Source organism: Kryptolebias marmoratus, linkage group LG1 (genome assembly GCF_001649575.2).
Source record: "Kryptolebias marmoratus isolate JLee-2015 linkage group LG1, ASM164957v2, whole genome shotgun sequence".
In the NCBI taxonomy this organism is placed as follows: Eukaryota; Metazoa; Chordata; class Actinopteri; order Cyprinodontiformes; family Rivulidae; genus Kryptolebias; species Kryptolebias marmoratus.
In genome coordinates, this window is record NC_051430.1 from 15,720,066 (window position 1) to 15,739,327 (window position 19,262).

Consider the following 19,262-nt stretch of genomic DNA (forward strand, 5'->3'; position numbering starts at 1 on the left):
CCTTAGAACAAATAGTTTAGAAATGTACATAATTTCATTCTCTCATGGTTGACATTTTAGTATAGATAAAGAAATCGAGTGTGCCAAAAATTACAAAAGCTCTGTAGGTCTGCCACAACCCTATAATATTATTTTTTTTTCTCATGTGACTTTTCACTTTAAAGAACAGTTCTGCATAATAAGCAAAGTAAATTTATTCCTGATTGCTTTTACTGAAAGGTTAGCAGCTTGCAAATGTTGGGTTGGAACGTCATACTTTTTACATTACATATATTAACTCAAAAGAGTTATTGTCGAAACGTGTCATTTAAAAAAAAAAAAAAAATCTTGCTCATGTATTGTGTAATCTGTTAAGTCAGAAAACAATTCCCCAATTTTCTCACGTTCTTGGCATCTGAGGATCATTCCCTGCACTATGAGACACGGCAGTCTTTAGATGGTCCTTGTTTGTGTTTGGAGTCAGTCATTTCGGCATGACTGGAGTTCCGACATGCTTTGTAACAGTGGTGCCACCGCTGGCCTTTGGTTTCCTGATTTAGTAAGGCTGATGCTTCAAAAGCTTACGGAAGTAAGACTTCACAGCACAGCATGACAGCACGCTGCTCAGCTCTCCCCATGGTGCATCCACCTAACACAATATTGTTGTGACACAGACGGGACATGTGGCTTGTCTTACCGTAGGGAAACATCATCAGTAGCTGCACCAAGGAATACTCCTATTGGTTGGTGTTTGTTGTCATCTGTTTGTGCTCTTTGAGTTCTTCGTCTAACTCACACCTGATCAAGAATTAAAATCTGTTCCACAAAGTGCCTCTGTCTGTTCTCAGCTGAGCAGGATGTGGGGAAAAAAGAAAAGAGGGAGAAGAAAAAAAAAAAAACAAGGAAAAGGGAAAAGAACGTTGTTAATGTCACTGAACCATGAAAGGCTTGGCCTGGGGTAGGAATGACTTTGTATACAAGGTTCTTTAGTGCTGTGGCTGCGGGGATAAACATAACTTACATCAGCCCTTCGCATGTACAGGAGATTTCCTCTCCTGGCACTTACAACCTCAACATTTTGACTGTATTGTTATACACACACGCACGCACATACCGCACACAGTTTAAACCTGACTCTTTCAAGCAGTTCATGTGCACTTACACACAAACACTAGAGGGCAAATGAGGGTTTAAAGTAGTGTTTTTTTATTCTGTTTGTAAGCTGGAAACTGGATGCTTCTTATTCGCAGTTTGTCTTTGTTAAGATGGATTTGATCCACAGCAATAAAAGACAAAATATTATCAAACACTATTATCAATGTAATATCTGACTTTGTGTATTGTGTGTGTTTTGTCTTTTTCTTCAGATCATCACCGAGTATGTTTACGAGCTGTTGGAGAAAGACTGTAACTTGACTAAAGCAATCCTGCCAGTAAGTACCCATGGTGGGAAAAGACAATTTTGATTTATGCCCTTGAAGATTAAAGGGGGTATTAAATATGAAAATGGACGCAAATGCTTTGGCTTCAGTGTGATTATGATATTAGGTGTCCTTTTTAAAAATAAAGCAAATAAAAAAGGGGGATTGTGAGATGTTAGCTCACAATTCTGTCTCGGTTTTTGTTTTTCTTTTTGTCTCTCTCTGTTTCTGTCTTGCTTGCTGTCTTTCGTCCCTCTTTTCCTCAGTACACACCCTTTGTGCAAAAGTGTCTCCTCAACAAATTAAACTGTATTGTGATATGTCATTTCAAAGAGGCGCAGCATGCTGATGCTTAATCTGTTTTGCATTCAGTTGCTCTGAGGGTGACTTTATACTCTGCCATTGTGGAGTTATTCTTTGCCCAGCTCATCCAGGCTCAGAGCACAGTCTTGATCCCTTTTTATTTGTTGTTGGGAGCTTGTTTGTCTTTTTTCTTGCTCCCTTTTACCTCTATATCCACTTTTTTTTTTCTGTTTATAAAAGTAGTGATCATTTTTCAGTTTATTGCGATGTTAAGCAGCGCTGGTGTTTAGAATCACGCCAGAGTTAGTTCGAGCACTAACAGTGTTCATAAATCACCTAGCCAGAGTCAGCGCCTTTCATTAGCCCCTATACACTTATACCGGTTTATCTGCTTGGCCTATTTATCTCATTATTCCGCTGGAAAATTGCTCTCTTATGCTTTTCTGCTGCCCACCCGCCTGCACGTATATGGAAAGTGTATGTGTGTGTATTTTAGCTAGCTAGTGGTGGGTCTGTCCACCTGCGTGGCATTGAACTTGTGACCGCAGATTTTAAGAAGATTAACCACAGCCAAGTATAAGGAGAGGGAATGAAGGAGCACGGCAGAATAAAGGGTGAGATTTTCTCCCCCACTTGGCCCTCTTTGTCTGTTTGGATTAAGTTCTTGCAGCTGCCACCCATGGCTTTTATGGACAGTGTCTCCTTAGAGACTCTTCCAGGCATACTTGAGAGGGATGCAAAGAAGCATGGGACATGGATGGAGCGCTGGCAAACCCACAAACACTCACACCCTCTCTGTCAATGTTACTTTGTGCATGTGTTTTGAGAAGATTAATTTCAGGTTATTGATGTGTGAAATATTGATGAGCCCAGAAAGAAGGCCGATGTTTCTCCACAACTTATGCACATTAAATAAAGCATTGTAACCACTATCAGATCATTATTAAGACAGTAGATATCACATATATTAACCTAAAGCTATTGTTTGACTGTAGATTTGCATCTTTTCATTGGAAATTCATGTCACTTTGGGTTTTGCTTAATGTTCAGGTGGATGCTACAGAACATGAACCCACCAGTTTTATCTACCTGAGCCCAGATGCCTTGTCCAACCCATCGAAGCTGCTGGTGCTAATCCAGGGTAGTGGTGTGGTGCGGGCTGGCCAGTGGGCTCGTAGACTAATCATCAACCAGGATCTGGACTCAGGGACACAGATCCCCTTTATTAAGAGAGCCATGAAGGTAGGAGTTCAACTTGTCTGGTTGATTTTCTCATCCAAAATATGTTATTATTTAAAATACTGTTTCAATGAACAAATCTAAAAAGTTTAATCTCTGACATTGAGATGACATTTTAAGGAAAGGTTTCAATTCTGTGTTCTTCAAAGAAGTTGTGTTAAAAAAATGGCTTTGATGTTTTGTTTTTCATGTATTTAAGTTGTGGTTTGAATGTGTCTGTGAGTAGTTTTTTGTCGCTGTGTGCTTTATTACCTTTGACTCTTCATATACTGTCAACTTAATTCAGTTTAGCTGCATTGTACAATTTACACAAGTGTGTAGTGGAAAAAAAAGTTTGCCCCAGGGTCATAAGAGAAATTACATGATGATGAACAATTTCAACACTCCACAGCATCACACATTCCCAGGGGCCAAAACTAAGAGCCTAGCATTCATTCACAGTTGCAAACATAAACTCATAGTCTCGAATGATTCTTTAACTATACTGTTGTCAACCCGCAACTGAAGCTTATTTTGTTGAGTTTGTGAAATGAAGCATATTTGTCTATGTGATCATTATCATACAAGAAAACATTTATACATTCTGATGATGCATGATTCCTGTGTCGCCCTGTGTGTTCATGGATGATTGAGCTGAAACAGAGAAGGAGATAATGTAATATGAAATATAGATTAGTTTTTTTTTTCTTCCCCAACCATATGATCACCAACAAAAGTACACATCTCTGTGTCAGCAAGGGAAAGGTGGATCTGCCTGTCTTATTATTTTCATCCCCATCTTTGTGCTCATTTGTCAGCACGGCCACGACTATCTGTGTAATTTAATAGGGCCTGCTGTTCAAATTGACTTTGGGGGGGCGATGCTGCTCTACCCTTCTCTTTTTCATTCCTTCGTTTCATCCACCTGAATACCATAAAGACTTTACCTGCTGTGTAAAGCTCTCTCCTGCTGTGTTTAACAATGTGAGAGGTTAAGGTTGCACATCTGTCCGTGTGTTTTTACATGGCTGATTCAAACTGCCTTGTACAGTCTGGCTGTTCTTACAGATAGAAAAGAAAGACTTGTGCCTCACACAGGCAAAGTGACAGCTCAGATATAGAGAACACGGTGTGTGTAGTGTGAGTGTTGCCCATTCATCACAGTAAACAAGAAATCATGTTCTTGCACCCTGACAAATCATCATCCAGGCATGTAGCACACACACACACACACACACACACACACACACATGCCTTGTAGTCTGTCTGTGTGCTGTGAAAACAACCACACACATTTACAGTCAATTCATATTGTTTGCAACTGTTACAGTTTGTGGTTTATTATGTCATACTGTGAAATTTGTCTTGATGTCTTTTGGAGCACATGTGTACAAGATCAAGCTGCTACACCATCTGAGAGAAGAGCTATTATATGAAGATTTCTTTCAAATTTACAAACTTGCAAATTTATAACAAAACAAGATATATCTAACATTTATTTTCCTGCTGCTTTTTTCTTGGTGTTTCAGTGTAGTGTTTAAAGTTTGTGTTAAATCTTTATGGAGGTGTAAACTAAAAATGCTTATACTTTACCTCACAGCAGAAAGGCAGATTTGCTATGTAAATGTTGAACTTTGTAAAATGGCGAAAAGCCCACAGTTTTTCAAATAATATAGGTTTGCAGCAGTGGTCTTTCCAAGCATATTTTTCATGTTTCCTTCCAAGCTGACTTTCTTCATCTGCTTACTCATTTTTTTATGCAGAATAATAATTAATCATTCTGGCAGAGGCTAGTCTGTAACGTTACTGACTTTTATTAATAACACATCACAAATAAAACATTTATCATTAACCTTAACTTACTTTTCATTATTTCAACTTAAAGCAATCTCTATAATCGCTTAATAGTTCTTTTGAATGCTATTTTATAAACCTTTACATCATTTTTGCTTTACACAGTTATTTACATATAATGTTATATTGGTGGCAAGTTCAAATAGCAGCATCTGCAGCTAGCTATAGCAACTCCACTGCAGCTCGGAACACTTCACAATATGTCTACCAGAACAACCATGTAATTTGAAACCAATGGCAATGTAAAGGTTTATAAGATAGAGTTTACATGTACCATTAGGGAATTTTGAAGATTTAAGTTGTTTTATGACAGCATCAGACCAATCAATCAATCAGTCTGTTAGCTTGTCAGTAAAGTCAAACTGAGCTATATCTTAATATTTCCATTTAAATAGTTTTTTGTCAACTGAAACTCACATTTCTCTAAACTGCATCCATACATGCCTAAAAGGTATGTAGTTCAACCTGTATTTCAAATATTAATTGGAAAATGATGACAGTTGGCTACAAAGAGCTATTGTGTTGCCATTCCTCTTATTGGTATTTTTGCTATAAAAGTCCAATGTACAGTTTGGGTCAAATTTTGACATTTTCACTACACTTTTAAATTATGTTTAGATTCGGCTTCATTTTCCAAAAATAATTTGAAACAACAGTCTGATGCTTAGAGTGCAGCCTTTGTTACTCCTGAAGAGCTGATTGGAAATTCTAAGCCTGCAGCAAAGGGTCACCTGGAGTGCAATCAGGGAAATATGGAGGAGCTTATGGCTTTGCAAAACACCCGAGCACACACAGTCACATAAACACAAACATAACAATAAACGGGCGAAAGGTTGTGACTGAGAAATTCTACCAGTTTTTGAAAAAAAAAAGGCAATTTTGAATTTTATGTCATCAAGACATCTCAAAAAAGTTGGGACAGAGGCAATAAAAAAAAAAAATAGTAAGTGGTATGATTAAAAATTAGCTAGACAAGCATTTTGCAACGAATTAGGTTAATTGGCAACAGATCAGTAAGAGGACTGGGAATAAAAACAGTATTTTAGAGAGGCTGAATCTCTCAGAAATTAAGCTGGGCAGAGGTTTACCCTTCTGTAAATAATTGCAGACTAATGTTTCTTAACAGAAAATTCATCCACAAATGCTGGTTGAAGCTTTATCATGTGGAAAAGCCATATGTGAACAGCACCCAGAAATGCCATAGTCTTCTCTAGGCCAAAGCTAATTTAAAATGAACTGAGGCAAAGTGGAAAACTGTTCTGTGGTGAGACGAATCAAAAGTTGAAAGTTGTTTGGGAAACCATGTCCTCCATACTTAAAAGAAAGGGACCATCTGGCCTGTTCTCAGTGCAGAGTTTAAAAACCTGCCTCTCTGATGGTATGGAGGTGCATTAGTACCTTTGGCAGAGGCAACTACACACCTGGAAAGACACCATCAATGCAGAAAAGTATATGCAGGTTTTAGAACAACATCATATCAGGACTGTTGAACAGCTAGAATCCTACATCAGATAAGATTGGTACACCTTCCCTTCCAAAAACTCCAGCAGCTGGTCTCGTCGGTTCCTAGGCATTTGCAGACTTTTTCAAAAGAAGAGGTGATGCGCCACACCTCCTTGATAAAAACTTTTTTTTAGATGTGTTGCTGCCATAAAATTTTAATTTACCCTATTAAAAAAAAAATCAACAATACATTTTCTTTGTTTCAACATTTGATATGTTTACTGTGTTCCACTGTAAAAAAAAGGGTTTATGCAATATGCAAATCATTGCATTTTTTTTTTTTTTTTACTTTAATACAGTACCCTAACTTTTTCAGAATTGTCAATGTATTTAAATATGTGTCTGGATGCAATACAAGTACACACTCTCAAACAGTGATGTGTATAGACTTTACTCTGAAAGTCCTAGACACGTTCTTTGGAAGTTTGAATCAGCTTTTTCTGTTTTCTGATGGAATTACTGCTGTCACTCAAAAAAGCTGTCTGCGCTTACTTTAATCAGGCTCTACATTCAACAAAAAATGCTTGTACACATACATAAACAGAATTTGCATTCTTGTCTCCGCAAAGCATTTATACCAGATCACATGTCCAATTTACCAAGCTGCTATGATGACATGTTAATATCCTTGCAAAAAGAGTTTAGGTTAAATACGTGTCTAAATTGTGTACAAATAGACACCTGCAGACAGAAAAAAACAGACACACATAGACACTAACGTGTCACATCAGGTAAATGATGTGCTAGTGACATTTGGCATAGTGTGTACAGTAATACTGAGTTAGGAAAAAAAATGCTGTCTTTGCAGGCAGCTTGCATCTTGTCTTTATGTGCATGTGTATGTGTGTGCACATGGATGAGGTGGTACTCCCAAAGCCTAGAGGTAAAATGACAGGTGTGAGGAGGAGAGGAGGTTGCTCCAGCATCAACCAAAGGATGGAGGGGAAACAGAAAGAAATCTGAGATGGGAAGCGGGGGTGTTACGGGTGAAGAGAGGGAGAGGGGTTATGATTGGTTGGAAGAGGACAGAAGAGGAAAGAAGGAGAGGAGTACAGAAAAGATTGATTCAGGAAGAGAGAAATGAGAGGAGGATGAGGGAGTGACTGCAAATAAGGTGGGACTGGCAGAGGAGAGACGGGAGTATTGAGGGAGAGTAGGCAGAAGGCAGCCGTCTGACAGCTCCACTACTGGGAGAGGGCCTCTTAATGACAGCTTATTCCTTCATGATTTCAATTCCTGACAGTCGACAGGTCTGCTTGTTGCATCATGGCAGCTGTATCATTACCTTCTGGCCCTGTCAATGCTCTGCATCCTGAGACTGAGATGGTGGAGGTGGAGGGTGCATGCCATGGGGCTTTAGAGGGGATGGGAAAGTGGGGAGGGAGGATGTAGACAGTGAGGTTACAGTTAGAATAATTGAGGAAGTGTGGAATCTTGAGTATTAAAAAGTGAGTTCATTAGTTATAGCCATTGTTAATGTGGCCAATAAGAGATGATTTTAGTTCACAGTGAAGGACTTTTCATAAATACTGCAGTACGGACTTTACTCCTGTATACTACATCATGCACTTTACTTTTATCCTATTACTTGACATCACTTTTTAATGTTTTGGCTTTAACTTTTTCTTCACTATGTGTTTTTAGACAGCATTAGTTTCCAGCAACTGCTAGAAAACTTTTTTTTTTTCTTGAAATATGACATACATTTACAGTAAAAAATTATTTCGTTTTTTTTTTATTTTTCAGAAATAGTTGGCGGTCTTTTTCAATCACCAGGAGTCTTCAGCAGTCATAAAAATAGTTTAATACTTTTTTTAGTAGATTTTAGTAAAATTAACAAAATAGTTTCTCAAATCCACTTTATTAGCCACATGTACGCGTGCACCAACAGCTTCACACAAACCACAATCATTATGTTCTGTATTCACAAATAACTTAATTTGGAAGTTATTAAAAGATAAGAAAAAAAAACTGATCTATAATGGCTGTCACCACTTTTCTTTCCATCTCACTCAAGCTCTCTCCATAACTCTCTTGATAGTGAGTCAGGCTTGACACTGGAGACTCATTGGAAAGAAAAGGGGGGTGTGGTGTTTTCAGAAGTGTGTCAAAAGCCTTGGGGTTTCTGTCTGCCCAGAATTTCAATAGGAGCCTGAAAGGGGGCAGTGAGGCAGGCAAACTCAAACACAGAAATCCTCCACTAATTTCTGTCAGCCCCCTCCTTATTCTTTTGATTTCTTTTTCTTTTGTGGCTGGATGATGTCTTCTTCTGACATCAGCTGCACTCTCTGTCATCTGTTTGTGTTGTGTCATGGCCTTTATGCAATGAGAAAATCTCTGTTCTTTATCTCTCAAATCACCACTCTTCTCTACATGTCTCATTAGTCCCATCTAATCCCTCTGAAGCCCAAGTTAACCTGTTTATATGTTTGTTAGTGTGTGTTTGGGCTACTAGCGTATACTCTTGGGGCATCAGGTGGTTGCAGAGGCCAAACAGGTATGATTCTACTAGCTAGCCAGTTTAGCCAGAGGACAGTTTGTGTATCTTTGTGTGTGTGTTTGTTTAAAGCCCATAAGATGTTCTGCCTTGCCCTGGCCTTGTAATAGTAACCCTGCAAGCAACACATAGAGGCGTACACACTCTCACCTCCAGGTAGGAAGGTCCCAGCGCATCCTGCAGCTCAGATCAATGCACTTGACACCTTCAAAGGCGGGTGTGGGGTCTGGACTTGCTCTGGGGTTAAACCTCTTTTAAATAGTCTCCCGCGGGAAGGCAGCTGTCAATAACCCACCATAATTACTGGGGCCAAGCCGCCAAGGGCTCGGCTGCACGGGCCAAATTAAAAATTGATCAGAGGGAGAGAGAAAACATTATTTTGTGTTGGTATTCCCTGTCCTAACACCACTGCTGCTGCCGTATGCAAAATTTCATCAACTGAGGTCCAGGCAAGCTATCTAGAGACCTATTTATCTGTTGCCTCCCTTTTTGTTCATATGAACAATTGAGTGATCTCCCTGTTGAAAAAAATCATATTAAGTGTATTTTGTTAAATGTATATGTATGTTCGCGTTGCAGGTTAGTGTGATTGTGCATACCGCATGATAATTCAGCTGATTGTTATGTGCTCTAGGTGATCGTACATCATCCCCTATCTATGTTGTGTGTGCACACCTTGTAGCAATATATTGATTGTGGTCTCATTGAGTTTCTCTTGGCAAGAGGCCTGTATTTGTTAGTTAGAGAATGATATCAAGAAGATATGTTCATCCCCAGGCCAGGAAAACACATAGGTCGTTGTTTCAAAAGAGGCTGACGAATGAAAGACAGTTCACAAGAGATAAAATTAAGTTAAACACATTTCTTAAAATTCCACTTTGAGAATTTATGGTAGGCCTATCATTCCCACAGTGGCACCTTTTTATGTGCATCCAATGCACATGCACTAATTACACAATTTACACAAAGCACATGTTTTACGTATTTGGGCTGGGGTATAACAAATAAAAGTAACAATTCTTTTTCAAAATAATAAATGCAGTTCGGCCAACACAGGAAGTGGTGAATATAATATTGTTTTACAGCTTGTCAAATTAAAGAAATGCTGATAATTAATGTATGAATTTTGACATTTAATAACTGTTGCTGCAGATCCAAAAACATAAGTTCAAATGTTATGTATAAAATACAAAAATCCCTGACTTGAGCTGGATGACAAGGCATTTGAGTAGGACACAGCCATGTTTCTGTGTTGCTCAGGCAATAAGACGATAGAAGAACAATAAAATAAAACCAAAAGAAGGAAAGTTTTTCTAACTGTAAAATATATTTTATTAGCGTGAGTCTGATAATGGATTTTTTTTTCAAATCATCAAATTATACAATCAAAAATGCTTTGTCTTTATGTGTTCATCCACAACTCTTTCTGTGTGTGTGTGTATGTGTGTATGAGGTGGGTAGTAGGTCATTTGCAGCTGCAGGCTGTTTATGCGTGTCCCAATGGGAAGGTCTTGTTTAGTCTCTTTGCCAAAAGGTCCCAGGCAGTGAATGGTGGATACCTCTTCCCTCTCTCACTGGGAACACTCTTGTATGGCCAGTACACCCATACAAACACACACAGGAAAACACATACTCATAGAAAAATCCTTTGCAGTCCTTACAGTCGTCATTCTGCGCAGCAGCACGTTCACTGTCTGACAACGGTAACATAACCTTTACTGTGTTTTTGAATACATGTGTCTGTATATCTGCCTTACACATTTCTGTCAATTAATAATACATGCAGACACATAGGCTACGCAAGCAGACATAAAGACGCTTTCATCCTGCTGTAAACTTTACATGGATCCTCCTTCGCAGCATGTTTGCAGAGGTTAAAAGTGCTTAGCTGTGGATGCTCCAAGGGGAAATTGAGTTTTGTGAGAAGTAAATGTTGAGAAGATCGGTGACCCACTGTGAATTTTTTTTGGCTCTACGCATCCTTAAAGGAACACACAAGCACACGCGCGCACACACACACCCACACACACACACACACACACAATCAAATGCAGAGAATCTCTTCAGGTTAAAGTTGAAGTCTGCTGTAATCTCTCCAGCACCACTCTCATGCTTTTGATCGATGAGAGGAAACTTAGTGTTTAAATAGGGGTTAGCAGGTGTTCTGGGGGCTACATTAGGGTTAAAGGCAAACAACAGCAATTTTTTTCTGTTATTAGTTAATGCCAAAACTGTGGCTGTAAATAAAATACATGCTGGAGGACTGCTCTGCTTTTACAGGAAAAAAAAAGTTATATATATTTATATATATATACATATATATATATATATATATATATATATATATATANATATACTTGCCGGCCACTTTATTAAGTAGACCCGTTCAATTGCTGTTAACACAAATAGCTAATCAGCTAATCAGCAACTCAGTACCTTTAGGCTTGTAGATGTGGTTAAGATGACTTGCTGAAGTTCTGACCAGGTATCAGAATGGGGAAAAAGTGGATATAAGTGACTATGAATGTTCCGTTATTGTTGATGCGAGACTGATCAGAAACAGCTGATCTGCTGGGATTTTTACACATAACCTTCTTTAAGGTTTAAAGAGAATGGCCCAAAAAAGAAAATATGCAGTGGATGGCATTTGTATGGACAACAAAGCCTTATTATTGTTATTGTCAGAGGAGAATGGGCAGTCTGGAAAGGCAACAACAGTGGGTTGTTGTTTTTTTTTTTTCATTATATAGTATAGCACTGATTGAGTTATTTTGGTTTTCGATTGTAGGTAGTACCTCTCTAATGATACTGATACTTTTTTAATATACAACCTTTATCGATATTCTGAGAGATCCAATCTGGTATTGAATTGTGATGTGGAAAGACTGCGGACTGCTGAATCACTTCAAGAGCATCATCACTTGTGGGCATGAACAGCAGCTTCAATGGACTTTCCTGCACACCTTGTTGTTTTATGAACTATTTTGAAATGTCCATGCACTTCTCACAGCAAAGATGACAACTATCTTAAATGTGCATAAGATAAAATTCACTCAGTTGTTCCCATCACTTTGAAACTATTTTTAGATTGTCATTTTGGATAGATGTGTCTGATAAATCAGGGTAATGTGTAACACACACATATTATTTGTTTTGTATCAGTGCAGCTTTAAGCACTCTATAGTGATAAACACCCAATTCCTCCAATGTCACAATGTCACTGTTTGCAATATAAAATAAAGTAAGAAAGACCCGTGTCGACTAGAACTTCACTGCATGGTACCGTGTAATGAAAAGGAAATGCCAGTAGTAGAGAGATGGAATCAGTGATAACATTTGTCAGTTACTCTGATCTTCTGTAGCTTAAAGGACAACTTATTTTGTTTGTGTGTGTTCTTAACAGTTGTTAGTTTAGTATGACATGGTTGAAATATTTGTAAAAACAAAGATGATTGTAGTCATTTCAAATTCACTTTGGTCACACATTTGACCGTATGTATAAATACACTTCATTTTCAGTCTATTGGTAGAAGCATCACAGTCTGAGATACAAAAATATTATGTGCACACATGCAGGTGGAGACAGAGGCGTGCATTCATTGTAACTTTCTTTTCACAATTGCATTGTCAGCTTGCATAGGGATGAGAATCAAGCTTCCTGAAGTATTTACCATCAATTTATGTGCAAATATTATGCAGGAAAATGGCATATATGACAATCTGTGTTTTTCCAGAGGAATGAGAAGACAAAACTTTGTCTAGATATCCAGGGGTAAATGTAATCACATTATGGATGTGTGTTAATGTCAGCTATGAGACATCTTGCCTCCGTCTGAGAGTTTCTCTGTAATTTTCTGCTTGCTGTTAGGCCAAAAATGCTGACATCCGAATCTGAATTTCCTTACTGTGTAACAACCATAAAACACATGCTTAGAATTGTTGTAATGTGTTCATTACTTTTCTTTTTAACTTGTCAACAGTTGCTTCTGACTCAACAAAAAAACTGTTTGTTCTGGCTCCCCTTATCTTTATCTGCTGCTATAATGTAGGTCTCATGATATGCATTATTATTCCACTCTTTGCTGACAGCTTATATTTTAACCCCCTCTGGAGCACACTATACTACACTTGGCTGACTTGTTTGCACTAATGTCAAGTTTTAGCAGTTAGCAGGCAGTTACCATATGCTACTGTGCTGCTGTCACCCCAGCTGTCTGTCAAATGAATGTCAGGTTAAGCTCATAACTGTACCCAGAACAGCACAGCGAAACACAGTGACAGAGCAAATACGCAGGCAATAAGTCAGAAATACACGGGCCCATATTGTTGTCTGGACAAATGAAAATAGAACAAACTACAGCGTTACTTAAATAGAGACCAGTCATGCCTATAAAATTCAGATTCACATGTATGCAAGACATTAAAAAACAGATGATTTTATTTTTTATAAGTTGGTAGGTTGGTTGACTTCACTGGTCATATCCCCATCAAACCATTCTGTTCACTGCTGTTGACTGATTTCATCAGCTAAAATGTCATCGTCATATGTCCTTGTCTCTTCCCACCGTTCACATCTCTAATATTGAGTACATTGGATTCGGTCACTTGAAATGTTCTGTTTAAAGCTAATGAACAACATTGCCTACATAGTTTTGGCATTGAGTAGTTGTATTGGGTGGATAAAAAAATGAAGTACCTACTCTTAACATTTTTCTTTCCTTTAGAGGCTTACAACTAAAGCTTTCAGGATTACATTTCAATTTTTAATCTTCAGGTTTGAAGTAGCTATTTTAAAACATTGTAATAGTTTTATAAGGCCTTTTTTCATAATGTGTAAAGGCTTAATTGGTTAAGGCAACATAATTTATTTTTAAATTCCACAAAACACCTTCAAGCTGGACTTGGGAGGCTTTTTTCCCACCTCAGTGAGATTTATGTAATGACCAGTTGATGGGTTGTAGTCGACCAGCTGCTTTTACACCTCTGAGTTGGCAAGAAAGATAGTAGTCACAGAGCTGAGTTGGCAAGTAGGTGTGAAGTGGGGAGTGAAACAAAAAGCTTTTTGCAATGCTTTCTTCATGAATGTAAGCGAAGGCTGACTTTGGGTGAACAACCAGGAGGGAACAGATGTGGTTACATGAGAACAAGATTTTTTCTCTTGATAAGGCAGAATTTATGTGTAAAAAGAGCTATTGCGAGCCAGAGTACACCTGCATATCATAGTTTGGCTGAAGAGTATAAGAGTTTTGATATAATCAGAGTTTTTAACATGTCATTTTTTCATGCAAATTTATATTACCCATAAACACTCTGGTTATTATGACATGACCTCTGTGAATAGGCACATTTAAAACATCATTGTGCTACATGCTTACACTTCTAAAACAAGTAATGCAATAAAAAGTTTGTTTTTGCTTTGTTTTGTGAAAATTCTATATCACATGTAGTTACAATGGTAGGTGTCAGCACTAGGAAAAGGTTATCATTCACTTCACCTGGATTCACAATCTACACCACTTCCTTTTTGTGTTTGTCAGAAAGGACAGTATGCATCTGCAATAAAAAAAATCTTTTTTTTTCTTTGTTGGCACCTGCTTAGATAATGTGACTTTAAATGTAAATGTCACCGAGTCCCACTTAGTAAGATGGTTGTCACTCATTTTACTTAAATGAAAATAAATAAATAAAACTGACTACAATGTACATTCAGAAATGAAGCCGAAAGGCTTGGTTGCCACCAGATTAATCAATAAGAGTTAATGTCTTAAAGGGTCTTAAGATAAATAACAGCTCTTCAGGATAGCTGTTCGTTGCTTCCTACTTGACATTTACACTCATCCATCTGTTTATAAATTGAAGCTCTTTGAGATTTTATGCAGTTTCTCCATCATCAGAGACAAGGATAACCACAAATGTGAGTGAAGTTACTGGATGCCATGTCTCAATCTTACCTGATGAAAGTATACCCCCTCTGTTTTGATATTTTTCTTCTTTCCTTCCTTTCTTCTGATGGTTTCTGTTTTTTCATCTTAAGAGTTGTTTTGTTCAATGCTCAGAGAGTTAATGCAGCTCTGTTCATTTTGACCTTGTTCTTACGCTCCCCTCTTTCCTCTTAATTTCTCTTTATCTTAGTTTTCTTTCTTTTCTCTCTAAGGTTTCTATTTCTTGATTACCTCTCAGGCTGCCTCCTTGGTGACATTATCCAAGCTGCACAAAAGTAGCGGTTAGAGTTCTCCTCTTTGGTCTTTTACAGATCAGGGATGCAGAATGTGACCATGGAGGGTTGAACTATTTCTGCATTCTGCATGGTTCCTTTTGTCTTAATAACTCTATTATCTCTCTCTGCCTTTTTTTTGCTGCTTCTCTCTTTCTCTGTTTTCCTTGCTCCATGTCTAAATTTAGTTTAGTTAAACTGCTGAGCAGCAGTAACGATTGGAAGTGATAGAGAAGTAACATTATAGTAACAGTAGCATGACATGGTTCTGTACAACCCCAGGGAATGGCAAAAGCGACAAGCACCACAATCCATTTTAATTTTGACTGATATCGTTGAACTAAGGGAGAGAAAAAGCTGCAGAGAGTAAAGAAAGAGGGAGAGAAGTGAGATGTCTCAGACCAGAGACTGTACCCTACTTGACTGCAATGCCTTGTTGTGACCTACTTGCAACCTCTTTGAAGTCCACAAGCTGATTTTGCTGTATAGGCTGCTGAAGAGATCTGCTGCTAGCAGCTTTTTCAGACTGGAGAAAGAGAAGGAGAAAAGCACGAGGTGTTTTATTATGCACGTTGGTTTGTACACTCTCTCAAGTATACATCTGTTATTGCATGCTTGGCTCTTGAGAGTTCCTTGTTGTGTGCGCTTGTGGTCATATATTTGTATGTGGCAGTTATCCCTTTTGGAATGTGTCGCTGTAATGTCAAGCCAAACCACAGCCTCTATCCTTTATCCCAGCACATTAGGAGACAGTGGTGCATTGTCAGGAGAGCTGACCTAGAATACTCCAATCACTTCATTCAGCCCTCTGTTTGCCCTCTCCTGCGATCACTACACTGCCAGTGCTGCAGTCTATTCTGTGTGTGTGCGTGAGGAAGAGTGTGACTATGACCCAGTTCAGTCACTGGTGTTGCCAGGCTTGCCCCTGGTGAGGGCATGGATGTTATGGCTTAAAACCTTTAGATGTGTGTGTTCTCTTCAAAATCTGCAGTGGATTTTTCATGTCAGCTACAGTTGTACCGATCTAAAAAAACAATATTACTTTATTTAAAATTTCCACCTTAATTATTTGTGCTTGCATATATCTGACTGACTCTGTTGCATTTAAGTTTGTTGACATTAACTGTTGTATCCAATCGCTGCAGATGTTTGGGAGGATTAGGAGTTCATGAAATCAAATGTGCACACTCACGCACATACAGTAAGACTTAACCCCTCGCTGAACTCTTTCAATTATCTAGAGCCTTTCTCCTGATTTTGTCCATCCCTCCAACCATGCATCTGCCCACCTGCTCCCTATTGAGAGCTTGTGTGTGCAGACATACTCGGCTGGGGGCATGCTTAACCTTTTTCCAGCTGCACAACACACAGACACACATGCTCTTCTTCAGCTTGAGCTTCAATTAAAAAAACCCACTTCACTTTTTACCCCCTTTCTCTTCTCTTTTCCCTCTTTCTTTTCATTCCCCTCCTTCGCCTTCTTTTTGAAGTTAGCCTGGGGCCTCACAGAGCCTCATCAACTCTTTGCCGTGGCTAGATTGCATACAGGTATCCTCTGTGACTATTTCAAATGACTTAATTAGCTTCAGAGTGCAACGGGTTGGTAGAAGCCTTCTCCCTCTCCCTGTTCCTCCCCTTCTTCGTCTCTGTCTCTCTGCCTTCATAGAGAGCAAAAATGATTGAGCCCATGTGACACATTTAGCTCGTTGCCGTGTGGTTTCACTTTTTAGGTCATGCTCTGGCTGTGAAACTTGACTGCCTATTACCTTGTAAAATAATACGATATACACTGATACTATGCACACACTCACTCACAGACGCACACACACACACTATCATGCATTCACAAATAAAATGCTTCACTCTTTATTTAATATGATTGTTTTTCTGATATCTTTAAGTTTAGGCTGTCCTCCGACTATTATTTCTAACAGATACTTTTCATTCATGCAATATTTATTAATCTCATAACCAACAAAAGACTGAGCCAGACAAACAAAATTTAGTTTGCTGTTTGACTAGCTGCTTTGTCATATGTTTGATTTGGAGGCTCAGACATAATCTAACACAGTGTTGTCTTGTTTAGTCCCCAGGCATGAATTCCCATATACTTCAATGATCAAGGTGTGTGTTGCTTGTATCTCTGCCTGTGTGTTGTCAGTGACAGGAACGTGAAGGGCGTGCCCCACTGTAGAACAAAAAACACACATACATTACCCATGGGCACTGCACACACATATACAAATAAAGGACCAAAATCTTTTCAGCTCTGCTTCATTGGTGCATCGAGAAAACACCTTGAATTTTGTCATCATTGTTGTTCTCTGTTGCTTTTTATGGCTTTCAGTCTGAGTCAGTTAGGCTGGATAACAACCACAAACTCTTTTAGAAGTTTTGTCAGTGCTCAATAGTCCCTGTACCTCTTTACTGCTGTCAAGGTCTTGAAAGTTGAGGGGCGTTCTCAATAAAGCTTTATAGTAATGAAGTGCCTGATGAAAAGATATGACCACGAGGATTTGAAAAGTGATGGTCATCAATGACTAAATGAGTTCTCCTATCCCTTAGGCTGGGAACAAGATCTCAGAGGGTTTAAGAGAGCAATGTGCCTGTTAACTTCTGGCTCTGTGGTCTAACCATAGTTTGCTGGCTGTAGCTTCAGGCATGTGTTAAAAACCTGGGTTCGCTAAATTAAGTTTGGCTGTGTGCACAGCCTATGGCACCAAACACATCCACACACAAGAGCATGTTAACTCAGAGCTGCTTGAAGTCAGGCATTCACCCATACCAGTGCACGCACGCACACACGCACACTCTCCTATTACCCAGTCTTAATTGGCTACCTTCCGTCTTTCTCTCTTCCTCTCTTTCTCGCTCTTGGAAAGGCCTACAGGCCTGTTGGTGCGCTGGCACACAGCAGCAGCGTTTGGGCATGCGAGCAGGTCTGGGGGCATGGAAGAAATTGGAAAAAGACAAGCGATACAGATGGGTGCTGGGATGAGGTTGAGAGCGCAATTCATAGATGAGAGAAGGTAAATCATCACTAGTTCACAACACAGAGTGATACTTTACACTAAACACTTAGAATTATTTCCCCGTATAGTCACCGGCTCATATTCAAGTTGAAGTCACAGTCTGAAAGTAGAGTAGGAGATGCCTCTCTCCTTTTCACTAGCTGAGGAGTTGTCATGTGCTGTCAGCCAGCTTGTTCTCCATGTGCCTGTCACTGCTCTGGATGGGAGCTGTGGGTCCCAGCATCCTGCCAATTGGCGAACTGTGTGTGATTGTGTGGGAGGCTCTCTGTGTGTATGTGTGCGCGTTGCCCTCAGAGCACTTTGTTGATTCTGCTCTGCCGTGTCAGTGACACATTGAGCAGGTTCGGTGGGAGTCCCCTGGTTTCCCTCGTGCTGTGTTTACACCATCTGTTTACTCCCCCAAAACACTCTCAAATCTATTACCCTTCTCTCTCTCCTTATCCCTCTATTTTTCATTCTCTGTCGATCTCTCTTATTTACTCCATACTCCTCTCGACTTGTCGTTTCAAATCAGTAGTTTTATGGTAGTCAGGTGGTGTGCCAGTCGACAGCCAGCCCTCGTCTCTCCCTCAGCAGGAGGCAGGATTGAGTTTGTCTCTAGTCATCCAGCCAGCCATCTTTTTGCTTGAAACGCCAGAACACATACCTTTATTAAGGTAGAGTGAAACTGTGGATAAAATGTCAAATACACTAAAACTTGTTACCACTTTATTTTAAAACTGTACGATATGACTAAAGTAAAACACAACTAGGTTTGTTGAGTTTTGGAATCTGGTTTTACGATAAAAGATATGCAGTTGTGGACGTTTTATCTGGTTATTTATGGGATTTGCACTACTAGAATAATTTATTTTTGATGTGATTTGAGAAAAATCTTTGTCAGCAAAATGTTTAAGAATATATTTTTATACCAAACTAAAGCATTTTCCCTCCTATATTATCAGTTTAGAAGCTTTATGTTTCAGTGAAGAGTACCATGTGTATGTTTTTGGACAACCACATTTGCTAAATCATTAAATATTACTGTGCTCGAGAGTTGCCTAAAAGGTGCAAAACAAAATAAAGATTTCAGGAAGAATATTTATGTGATTTCCTTCCATTTAAAGACACATCACAAGCTACAAATATTTGAAAAAAACATCTGACAAACTGCATTTAAATTCACTTTGCATAAAAATGTGTCTCAGGATTGAAAAATGATCATTGACTTTTCTTCTCTTCACAGCACTGCTTCTGAAACA

The 19,262-nt window shown here is 38.9% G+C and overlaps 1 protein-coding gene across 1 annotated transcript in view; it reads left to right on the top strand.

Annotated features, from left to right (window-relative positions):
* The window catches only part of fam172a (family with sequence similarity 172 member A), a 143,474-nt gene that overhangs the window by 14,749 nt on the left and 109,463 nt on the right, over window positions 1–19,262 (top strand). The window contains exons 5-6 of the mRNA XM_017427964.2: window positions 1,347–1,412; window positions 2,754–2,945. Of these exons, the coding sequence (XP_017283453.1) occupies window positions 1,347–1,412; window positions 2,754–2,945 (258 nt within the window). The remainder of the gene's footprint in view (window positions 1–1,346; window positions 1,413–2,753; window positions 2,946–19,262) is intronic.